The sequence below is a fragment of the Artemia franciscana genome, chromosome 10, assembly GCF_032884065.1.
Source record: "Artemia franciscana chromosome 10, ASM3288406v1, whole genome shotgun sequence".
Classification (NCBI taxonomy): domain Eukaryota; kingdom Metazoa; phylum Arthropoda; class Branchiopoda; order Anostraca; family Artemiidae; genus Artemia; species Artemia franciscana.
Window position 1 is genome coordinate 42,581,290 of NC_088872.1, and position 12,318 is coordinate 42,593,607.

The 12,318-nt window shown below is 34.2% G+C and overlaps 1 protein-coding gene across 4 annotated transcripts in view; it reads right to left on the reverse strand.

Moving 5' to 3' along the window:
* LOC136032213 (rhodopsin, GQ-coupled-like) overlaps positions 1–12,318 on the reverse strand; it is a 146,946-nt gene that overhangs the window by 19,558 nt on the left and 115,070 nt on the right. For all 4 annotated transcript variants that reach the window (XM_065712423.1, XM_065712425.1, XM_065712422.1 and 1 more), the window contains one exon: positions 8,893–8,969. In XM_065712423.1, the coding sequence (XP_065568495.1) occupies positions 8,893–8,969 (77 nt within the window). The remainder of the gene's footprint in view (positions 1–8,892; positions 8,970–12,318) is intronic.

Consider the following 12,318-nt stretch of genomic DNA (forward strand, 5'->3'; position numbering starts at 1 on the left):
TAGCGGTACATTTACAGAATGGTCAACGTGTTTATTTTTCGGAATCCAACGTGCAACAAAGAGCCCTGAATCCACCGGATACAAAGTTAACTGCTTTCTTTTCGCTATGCAAAAATGATTCTTTTGCATAAAAACTGCTGTATACTGAAGTGCCTTCGTATTACACGTGGAATACTAAAAATAAAGTATTTGAACGTCGAAAACAGGGTAAGTCAGTCGACGGCCAACCTACCATCTTCAAAGATACCACGATAGGAAGACTCTACATCGTTCACCCCAATCAACATGAATGCTTCTTTCTACGCCTGTTTTTGGTGAATGTACCCGGTTCGACGTCCTTTGAGTATTTGAGAACTGTAAACGGTACTATAAATGACACTTACCGTAGTACATGCCAAGCTCTGAATTTATTAGAGAATGACCAACACTGGGATAACTGCATCAATGACGCGTGCGAAACGTCAACTCCAAGTCAAATTCGTGGATTGTTTGGAATCAATCTAACAACTTGCTCTCCTTCAGCTCCTACAGAGTTATGGGGAAAATATAAATCGAAAATGTCCGAAGATATACTCCATCGAAAACGGTTAGAGACGTTAGATATGACTTTTGATTTTACATCAGAAATTTATAACTACACTTTAGTTATTATAGAAGATTTGTGCGTATGTATGGCAAACAAACCTCTTCAGGATTTGGGAATGCCTTCACCTAATCGTACCGCTGCTGTTTCGACATGTGTAGAATTGGATTGTGAACAAAGTTACAGTACGAGTGATCTATTGTCGTATGTACAAAATAACATTTCCAAGTTAACGTCGGAACAAAAAGACATTTATGATACGATAATGCATTCTGTCGATAACAACGTTGGAGGAATTTTCTTTTTGGATGCGCCAGGAGGTACTGGTAAAACGTTTGTGATAAAACTGATTCTGGCATTACGGGATATTTCAGGCAAACATTACCTATCAAACAGTTCGTGGTAACGAACTGTAGTAAGGAGCGACCCGGCTCAATAGTAACAAAAAGCCTAAAAAATGGAAAAAAGAATGCTACATCAAAAGAATTGCATTTCAATGCTGATTTTGATTATATAAGTTTCATCAAGTTTAGTCGTACCCATAAAAAGTCAAAAGCCTGAGAAAATTTGCGTTATTTTAGAAAATAGGGGGAAACACCCCCTAAAAGTCACAGAATCTTAACGAAAATCACACCATCAGATTCAGCGTATCAGATAACCCAACTGTAGAATTTTCAAGCTCCTATCTAAAAAATGTGGAATTTTATATTTTTTGCCAGAAGGCAGATCGCGGATGCGTGTTTATTTGTTTGTTTGTTTTTTTTTCCCAGGGGTCATCGTGTCGACCCATTTGTCCTAGAATGTTGCAAGAGGGCTCATTCTAACGGAAATTAAAAGTTCTAGTGCCCTTTTTAAGTGACCAAAAAAATTAGAGGGCACCTAGACCCCCTCCCAAATTATTTTCCCAAAGTCAACAGATCAAAATTCTGAGATAGCCATTTTATTCAGCGTAGTCGAAAAACCTCACAACTATGTCTTTGGACTCTCCAACAGTCCCCGTGGGAGGGGTTACAAGTTCAAAACTTTGACCAGTGCTTGCATATAGTAATGGTTATTGGGAAGTGAACAGCCGTTTTCAGGAGGATTTTTTTGTTGGAGGCAGGGGTTGAGAAGAGGGGGATATGCTGGGGGAACTTTTCATCAAGGAATTTGTCATGGGGGAAGAAATTTTCCATAAAGGAAGCGCAGGATTTACTAGCATTACTTAAAAAAAAGCAATGAAAAAGTTTTTTTTCACCTGGAAGTAAGCAGCAGCATTACAACTTAAAACAAACAGTAATTATTACCCATATGAGGGGCTCACCTTCTCCTAATACCTCGCTCTTTACGCTAAAGTATTTTTAGTAATTTCAACTATTTATTCTGCGGTTTTTGTGATTCAGGGTTCATTCTTAATGAATTGGGACCAAATTTAAGCTTTAGTGTAAGCTAGTACATATATATATATATATATATATATATATATATATATATATACATATATATATATATATATATATATATACCCCAACACCTAGTTGGTGGGGGCGCTTCGCGCCCCCCAAGCCCCCCCGCGCGCGTAAGTCGTTACGCCCCATTGTAGTTGTCTCCCTGTGTCCCACCTGTGAATATATATATATATATATATATATATATATATATATATATATATATATATATATATATATATATATATATATATATATATATATATATATATATATATATATGTATATATATATTTATATATATATATATATATATATATATATATATATATATATATATATATATATATATATATATATTTTTATATATATATATATATATATATATATATATATATATATATATATATATATATATATATATATATATATATATATATATATATATATATATATATATATATATATATATATATATATATATATATATATATATATATATAATATATATATATATATATATATATATATATATATATATATATATATATATATATATATATATATATATATATTTAACTACGTGAAACTTGCGAATATACAACATTCTTAGCTGTCCCATTGTCTGTGCATATAAATAGATTGTCAGGTTTACCGACTCTTGAACATGCAACATATAATTGTCCATGGGAAAAACAATCTGTATTCAGATTTATACCTCATTATTCAAATGATTGCCCTTGAGCTTTGTTGATGGTGATTGCTAATCGAACATTTCCTTTGTCCCCGTTGTCATTTTTATGTCCTCCTGTGCCCCCCGGCGTCCCCGTTGTTGTTGTTTCCCTGTGTCCCGGTCGTCATTTGTGTCCCGATGTCCCAGTCTGTAATTTCTCTTTGAGTGTCGCGGTCGTCATTTATATTCCCTGTGTCCCGGTGTCCCCGTCGTCATGTTTGTCCCGGTCGTCATTTGTGTTCCGGTTAATTTCTCTTTGAGTGTCCTGGTCATCATTAATATTCCCTGTGTCCCGGTCGTCATTTTTGTCCTGGTGCTTTGTTGATGGTGATTGCTAATCGAACATTCCTTGTGTCCCGGTCACTTTCTCTTTGAGTGTCCCGGTCGTCATTTATATTCCCTATGTCCCGGTGTCCCGGTCGTCATTTGTGTCCCGATGTCCCGGTCTGTAATTTCGTCAGTCGACAAACATGACGTCAGTCGAAACACAATCATGACGTCACTCGACAGACACACAGACAACTTATATATTTATACTAGCTGTTGGGGTGGCGCTTCGCGCCACCCCAACACCTAGTTGGTGGGGGCGATTCGTGCCCCCCCCCAAGCCCCCCCGCGCGCGTAAGTCGTTACGCGCCATATTAGTTACGCGCCATTGTAGTTGTGTCCCTATGTCCCACCTGTGAATATAGATAGATATATATATATATATATATATATATATATATATATATATATATATATATATATATATATATATATATATATATATATATATATATATATATATATATATATATATATATGTTTTTAACTACGTAAAACTTGCGAATATACAACATTCTTTGCTGTCCCATTGTCTGTGCATATAAATAGATTGTCAGGTTTACCGACTCTTGAACATGCAACATATAATGGTCCATGGGAAAACAATCCGTATTCAGATCTATACCTCATGATTCTAATGATTGCCCTTGAGCTTTGTTGATGGTGATTGCTAATCGACCATTCCCTGAGTCGCCATCGTCATTTATATATCCCCCTGTGCACCCCGGCGTCCCCTTTGTAGTTATGTCCCTGTGTCCCGGTCGTCATTTATATTCCCTGTGTCCCGGTCGTCATTTGTGTCCCGGTGTTCCAGTCTGTGATTTCTCTTTGAGTGTCCCGGGCGTCATTTATATTCCTTGTGTCCCGGTGTCCCGGTCGTCATTTATATCCCCCTGTGCCCCCCCCGGCGTCCCCATTGTAGTTGTGTCCCTGTGTCCCGGTCGTCATTTATATTCCCTGTGTCCCGGTCGTCATTTGTATCCCGGTGTCCCGGTCTGTATATACATTCGTTTTTTAGTTTTGTTTTTCTCCTTTATTTTTTTCCTTTTTTCTTTTTTTTCTTTTTTAGTTTATTTAGATTTTTAGATTTTTTAGTTTTTTTATTAGTTTTTAGTTTTTTGTAGTTTTTACCATTTTTTTAGTTTTTTTAGTTTTTTTTTTTACTTATGTCCTGGTCGTCATTTATACTCCCTGTGTCCCGGTCGTCATTTGTGTCTCGGTGCTTTGTTGATTGCTAATTTATATTATATTTATATTTATATTTTTTATATTTATTAATATTTTTTTAGTTTTCTTTTTCTCTTATTTTTCAGTTTTTTCCTTTTTTTTAGTTTTTTTCTTTTTTAGTTTTTAGTTTTTTTTGTTTTTTAAATTTTTTTAGTTTTTTTAGTTTTTTAGTTTTTTAGCTTTTTTAGTTTTTTTATTAGTTTTTAGTTTTTTTTAGTTTTTGCCTTTTTTTTGTTTTTTCAGTTTTTTTTAGTTTTTAGTTTTTTACCTTTTTTTAGTTTTTTTTAGTTTTTTAGCTTTTTTAGTTTTTTTTCTTTTTAGTTTTTTTTGTAGTTTTTAGCTTTTTTAGTTTGTTTTCTTCTTTTGTATTAGTGTGAAATAATTCAGACGTCATATGCGGACAAACACGACATCACTCGACAGACAGACAGACAGACATAACCCACAAACAACTTATTTTTATATATATTTATTCATATTTTTTTAGTTTTCTTTTTCTCTTTTATTTTTCAGTTTTTTCCTTTTTTTTAGTTTTTTTCTTTTTTAGTTTTTAGTTTTTTTTAGTTTTTTACCTTTTTTTAGTTTTTTTTTAGTTTTTTTTAGTTTTTTAGCTTTTTTAGTTTTTTTATTAGTTTTTATTTTTTTGTAGTTTTTGCCTTTTTTTATTTTTTTTCAGTTTTTTTTTAGTTATTAGATTTTTACCTTTTTTTAGTTTTTTTTTTAGTTTTTTAGCTTTTTTAGTTTTTTTTTCTTTTTAGTTTTTTTTGTAGTTTTTGAGGTATAGATCTGAATACGGATTGTTTTTCCCATGGACAATTATATGTTGCATGTTCAAGAGTCAGTAAACCTGACAATCTATTTATATGCACAGACAATGGGACAGCGAAGAATGTTGTATATTCGCATGTTTTACGTAGTTAAAATATATATTTATATCTATCTCTATTCACAGGTGGGACACAGGGACACAGCTACAATGGCGCGTAACTAATATGGCGCGTAACGACTTACGCGCGCGGGGGGGCGCGCGATGACGACAACTGACGACAACTATTTTCATGACGTCAGTCAACACAGAAACATGACGTCACCTGATCCACAGACAGACAGACAGACAACTTATTTATATATATATATATATAGATATATGTTTTTAACTACGTAAAACTTGCGAATATACAATATTCTTCACTGTCCCATTGTCTGTGCATATAAATAGATTGTCAGGTTTACCGACTCTTGAACATGCAACATATAATTGTCCATGGGGAAAACAATTCGTATTCAGATCTATACTGCATTTTTATAATGATTGCCCTTGGGCTTTGTTGATGGTAATTGCTAATCCAATATTCCCTGTGTGCCCGTCGTCATTTATATTTCCCCCATGTGCCCTTTCGGCGTTCCCGTTGTAGTTGTGTCCCGGTCACCATTTATATTCCCTGTGTCCCGGTCGTCATTTGTGTCCCGGTGTCTTGGTCTGCAATTTCTCTTTGAGTGTCCCGGTCGTCATTTATATTCCCTGTGTCCCGCTTGTCATTTGTGTCCCGGTGCCCCGGTCTGTAAATTCTCTTTGAGTGTCCCGGTCGTCATTTATATTCCTTGTGTCCCGGTGTCCCAGTGTCCCGGTCTGTAACATACGACAATAGATCAATTGTGTTGTAACTTTGTTCATGATCTCATTCTACACATGTAGAAATAGAAGCAGTACGATTAGGTGAAGGCGTTCCCCAATGCTTGAGAAGTTTGTTTGCAATAGATAAGCACAAATCTTCAATCATAACTAAAGTGCAGTTATAAATTTCTGCTGTAAAGTCCAAGGTCATATCTGACCTTTCTAGCTGTATTCGGTGGAATATATTCTCGGCCATTTGCGATTTGTGTTTCTCCCATAACTCTGTAGGAGATGAAGGAGAGCAACTTTTGCCGGAAGACACGGACCGTAATGTTATGTCTATGAACCGGCGATTGTCCAGGATGTAAAAGCTGTTGTATCTAATCCCAAGATGGATTATATACAAATGTTAATAAATGACGAATCATTAATCTATAGGCATTATATTTCGTTACGCTGCATTTCTTATCCATTTCTTTGTTAGTGGCTGGATTTATCAACTTAATATTAAAGTGATAGCCGTCGGCTCCATCCCAAAAAATGATAGGATATTGTAGGGCATCGTAGCATCAATGAGTTTAATAAAAACTTCTCTTTGAAACGCCTTCTTACATACTTATAATGACGTCATATACAAAGCCTTTGACGTCATATACAAATCACCGACCATAACGATTGCTACTTCGTTGATAGTTGCGTATCAGTAGGCATCAATTCGATTGCTGCTTTGAACAGAAGCACTAAATTATTATTTATGTGAAAAAGATTTTGCAACTGGGAAACGATAGTCCTTTCAACGTCTTTTTTTTTATCATCGGTATCACTTTCAAGTTGTTTGGTTTGTTTTACCTTGACTTGTCTTTCGTAACTATGAAATAAATATCGCCGAACCTTGATTTTTAACTAAAATCTGGTAGGCATTGATGACCTTATCCAAGTCAAAATCCCAAACCCAATCATCATCGCTATCATTTTCAGTTTTGATACGTTTTGACTCTCGCTGTCCAGGTTGTTTCAGGTTGCTCTTGTGATTCCTCTGCACGCTTTCTTTTGGTGATTTCTCTTTGAGACGCAAGCCTGTTTTCACACTGTTGTTTTGATTCCTCGGTACGTTTTCTTTTCATACTTTCTCTATTAGCCGCAAGCCTGTTTTCACGCTGTTGTTGTGATTCCTCGGCACGCTTTCTTTTCATACTTTATTAGCCGCAAGCCTGTTTTCACGCTGTTGTTGTGATTCCTCGGCATGCTTTCTTTTCTTACTTTCTCTATCAGCAGCAAGCCTTTTGGCATTAGCTCTTTGAGTAGCTTCCTCGGCTCTTTCTTCTTAATGCCGTCATATACAGTCGAAAAACATGACGTCAGTTGACAAACGAACATGACGTCAGTCGATAGTCGACAAACATGACGTCAGTACACAATCAACTTATTTTTATATATATAGATATATAAATTGAGAAAATTTGACACGCAAAAAATATCATTGTTGAACTTTTTTAAGGCGTGAGGGGGTTAATTCTGTATGAGAAACTAAAAAACTTTAGTTTCAAAGATACACAAGATTTGTCACCAAGGCTAGCTTCTGTGGTCTCTCGAATATTACCAGGCCAGAGCAGCTTTATTATTATTTTTTGATGTTTGAGATGAATTATGTCATATTAGAACAGATTAGGTACAATGGTATCGTGTATTCTGCACTAATATGTAATTTACTGTACTTTCTAAACTCACAACTAAATTAGGTTAAATTTGTGTAACAACAGTATTTTTAAACGAAACTAAATGAAACTTAAAAGTAATTTAACCAAAATTAAATCCATGATCCAAGTTTCAAGGTCATTAGATTATGTAGTTAAGCTTGATTGGACGCATTCAGACATGATTAACAAAGAAAAATAATGAAAATGTCTAGGACAACAGGAACCTAATTTGAATTAATTCCAATTATATATTAGTTGCGGAAATCGAGATTAATAACCCCGGGAATTTGAAACGTCATTGTTTAAATATGATTTCTGGGTAAATCCGATATTTTTCTCCAAAAACATGCGCAAATGATTATACATTAATGTTTCAAAATTAAAAATACTAGTTAAGTTGCACCCTATAGGTAACACAAGATTTTCCTACAATTACGCTAATCCGCTTCATTGGCTATTTTTATTATCCATAGTTGTCCGATATATCCCAAATATCCATGCACAAGCTCAAACTGGGAAATATAATCTGTTTTTTTTTAATCAAGTCGAATAAATACAGTAAATTACGCACAAGAGCACAATATAGCTTATTATTAATGTTTTATTTTTGTCTATCAGTATGAACACTGAGTCTTAGAATTTTTTACAAATGTTGTAGAATTTATATTAGTATATATAAATTGAGAAAATTTGAAACGTAAAAAATATCATTGTGAAACTTTTTTTGAGTGGTGAGCGGGTTAATTTTGTAGGTGAAACTAAAAACTTCAGTTTTAAAGATAAACAAGATTTGTCTCCAGGGCTAGCTTCAGAGGTCTCTCGAATATTAGGAGGCCAGAGGGGCTTGGTGATTATTTTTTGATATTTGAGATAAATTATGTGTCATATTAGAACAGATTAAGTGTAATGGTATGGTGTATTCTGCAATTCAATATTTTAAAAGGTAATTGGCAGAGAATGCAATTAACAATCCCATAATGTTTTCAGATAAGCCCTAGAAAACACTAGCACAAAAGAGGAAGTTAAGAGAACCTTCGTGTACAAGGCTAATGTTTGCTATTGTTGCTTGCTATGGGTGGCAGCTCGTGATTTCACCACAAGCAAGCTGAAACTTCACACTTTCATAAATTTCTATTTTAGAACAGAAACGATTTACTTGCATTTCACTTACTTAACAATTTTCAGTTGATTTATTTTGTATTGTTTTAGTCATCGACTGTCTAATAATTTATCACTTTTTTCAAGCCTGAGGAAATATGTATATTTTTTCAATAAATACCTACCATGGCCAAATTCCCTGAGCGATACTTCAACGAATACGTTCTCATCATTTCACAAGCTTCTCGATCACTCGATGACGCTAGAAAATGAAGATATACCAGTTTAGTACTCAAAAGAAAAACCCAAAAAAATTTACAGTATGAACATCATTGAAGTACAATAAAAGTGTGTGAATAACGTACGGAATGCTAAATCTCAGTGCAAGACTATACTATTTTTGCTCATTTCAAAGTTATTTTACTACTGAGATTTTTCTTCAGAAATTGGTCTGAATATGCTTAAAAAAAAGTCCTTGTTCGACGATTTTCCACTTTTTCCTTTTTACGACTCAATATATTTTTCCATTTGAAAAAATATTTCAAAAATATATTTTATTTTGTGGCTGAAGCTAAATTGCATCATTCGTATGAAAGCAAAATTTTTATCTTAGTTCGAAATACCAAAACTGCAGGACTCTAGAAAAATAAAACGTTTAGAATCCGCAGAGAGAATGTAAACCCTAGCGTAAGATAAACGATTTTTAAAAACCTGAGTTTTACCAGATAATTAAAATCTTTACTGCATAAATTTTTAAAAACACAACATCATATTTACCTTCTCCTGCAAAATGTGTTCGATTATTATTACAAGGGCATATTTTTTATAAGTTGCCTAGAAGCACTCTACGACTGAAAACCATCGATTTCAAAAGCCGTTAGGAAACCGAAAGCAGGTAAATTGATTTCAAAGACAGTCTTATTATGACTGAACAGAAGAGTTAGACCCAATGATGAAAATTATTGAAAATCATTGCCACTAAATGAAAATCATTGTAATTAGCTTTAGCTGACATTAATTATTAACTCTCGGTGACCTTTCCATTTTTTAAAATTTATCCCTAAAAATCTAGCATCCGATAATAATTTTGAGCCGTAAATAGTATCAATTCAAAGTAATTTTAGCTTTCATTGTAATTAATTACAGTCTCTAGGATATTTCACGGTTCATATCATCAATGTTTGTAATATTCTTACAGTATCAAGTAATAAACTACAACTGCAGATTAGGCTTCTAAATTCTGGAACCTACCATGAAGATTGCTTTGACGGATTATAGCTGACTACCGTTCATTATCCTTGCCTTCCACCTTTCCAAGGGAGCTTGGTGACACTCCAGGAGATCCATTGTCGGGCTAATAGGATAAACTCTTACACCGGCAAATACAACCTGTTGTTTCGTGTAGAAGGTTTAGTGTGGTTCCAATGACTTTCTTCACTACGCACATTCACTCATATCTTTCTGAGGATCTTTCACTTCTTGTACCACTGTTTTTCTAGTCTACCTAAAGGTGACACCGGTAATGTGGTGCCAATAACTTTCTTCAGTAGGTACATCTACTAAGATCTTTCTAAGGTCTATTTGCTTCCTGTGCTACTGTTTTTTTCTGATTTTACGTAAAGAAGGTGATACTGGCAAGCCCTGGACCAGCGTCAACCTCTACTCTGTGGTAAAGGTTTGCTGTGGAGACAATGATTTTTTTTTCAGTAGGTACATCTACTCAGATCTTTCTGAGGACTATTTGCTTCATGTGCCAACGTTCTCTCTGATTTTACGTAAAGGAGGTGGTACCGGAAAGCACCGTACCAATGTCAACTCCTACTCTTTGGTAAAGGTTTGGTGTGGTGACAATGACTTTCTTCAGTAGGTACATCTACTCAGATCTTTCTGAGGATTTTTCACTTCTCATACCACTGTTTTTTATGATTCTACCAAAAAGGAGGTGTAGCTTATAAAGGAAAGATTACAAAATCTTCTTTTTGGTCTTTTAGTCACTAAATTGTTTCCTGAGAAAAACTCAACAAAAGCACTAGCACCTAGAGATCGCATTGTAAAAATGATTAATGGTGTATCTGTGACTATTCACATACTTGGCAAAAAGCTACTTTGAGGTTGAGAGAAAATTGAAGTTGAAAAAACTCAATTGTAAAAATTTATAAAAATGTTCTAGATGGGAAATTTTTCGAAAGTTGTAATCATTAATTAATTTCGAGGGTTATTCATTTTCTACATATTTTTCATTCTTGGATTTTTTTAGACAGGCAAGAGGTTAGGGTAAATTGGAACTTAAATTTACGGTCAATTTCTATATGACCGTGGTTTCATATCCATACTTTCCACCGTTCCACGGGGTAAACATGATGATTTTTCCTGGTATAAAATCATCTACGTACCAATATACTGCATTTTAAATCGTTGATGAAAGTGCCGATTTGTAATTAGATAAATGCTGTGATCGGAAAGTCAATTTGCCATTAAATTCCAGAGGTTTGATTAGTCACTTCACTAAATTTTATTTAACTAATTTTTTGGATCAGTGTTATACGTCAAACATAACCAAAATACAGAACTGGACAAAGTTACCGAACCAAAACCAGTGTAAATCAGTAACTAGAAATACGTGCGGAATCTAGAAAAAAAAACAAGCTTAGGTTGAGAGGATAAATCCAGTAGAAACTAAAAAAAAAAAAAATAGAAAAACAAAAGGAATGAAACATAATGACAGGGGAAAAAAGTGTAAAAAGATGGAAAAAGATGAGACTGAAAGATTAAAAAACCAAAAATAAAAAAAGATGAAAATGACGAAATGAAGATTAAAAAAAGGATGAAAAGGATTTTAATGAAGATGAAAAGAAGGATTTTAAAAGGTGAAAATGAAAAAAAAACGTTAAAACGAAATGAGACCCACAGAGAGTACAAAAACTAAATTTGGGGTAAAATACGGCTAAAAGGCTGGTAAACAATTTAATAAAGACGTAATAATATCTTTTCAGGTGCAGTTGCACAAGTCAAAGAGGCCAGGGATTAAGAGGATATAGAAAAATGGGAGGAAAAACATGTAGTTTGGCAAAATACTAATTGTGACTTTACAACCTTTAAAAAAGCTGTAGTCTTTATTTCCTTTTAAGTGTTGAACCTTTGTTAGGCACTTTAACCTCATTGTAAATACTTGTAAGGAATGCAATCAAATCGATTCAATCTTACTGGAAGTTCATTGGAAAGACCAGCCACCAACACAGCACATTTCAACTGTTACAATGACCGCTTCAGTAGTACAATCAGTATTAATGTGTAATAGATCAATATGTAAATTTAGAGAGAATAGAAAAAGAGATAGTTTGGGCTGTTCATGGGCTTAAGATGGAAGAGGGAGGAGGAATTCATCGGTTTCGGTATTTTCGAAATGCAGAGTTCTTATCTATGGTTGAAAACAAAACAGCCTGGTAAGTCTTCTAGTCACTGTCATCGCGGATGGAGAAGAGAGGAGGGAGGTGGAGGAAAATTTAGGATGTTTATACTAAGAAAACGGTAAAAAGAAACGCTAAGAAAACAGCGGTAACACCTCAGCCACTGCTTTGATATTCTAAGGAGGACACTTTTTTTGTATTATT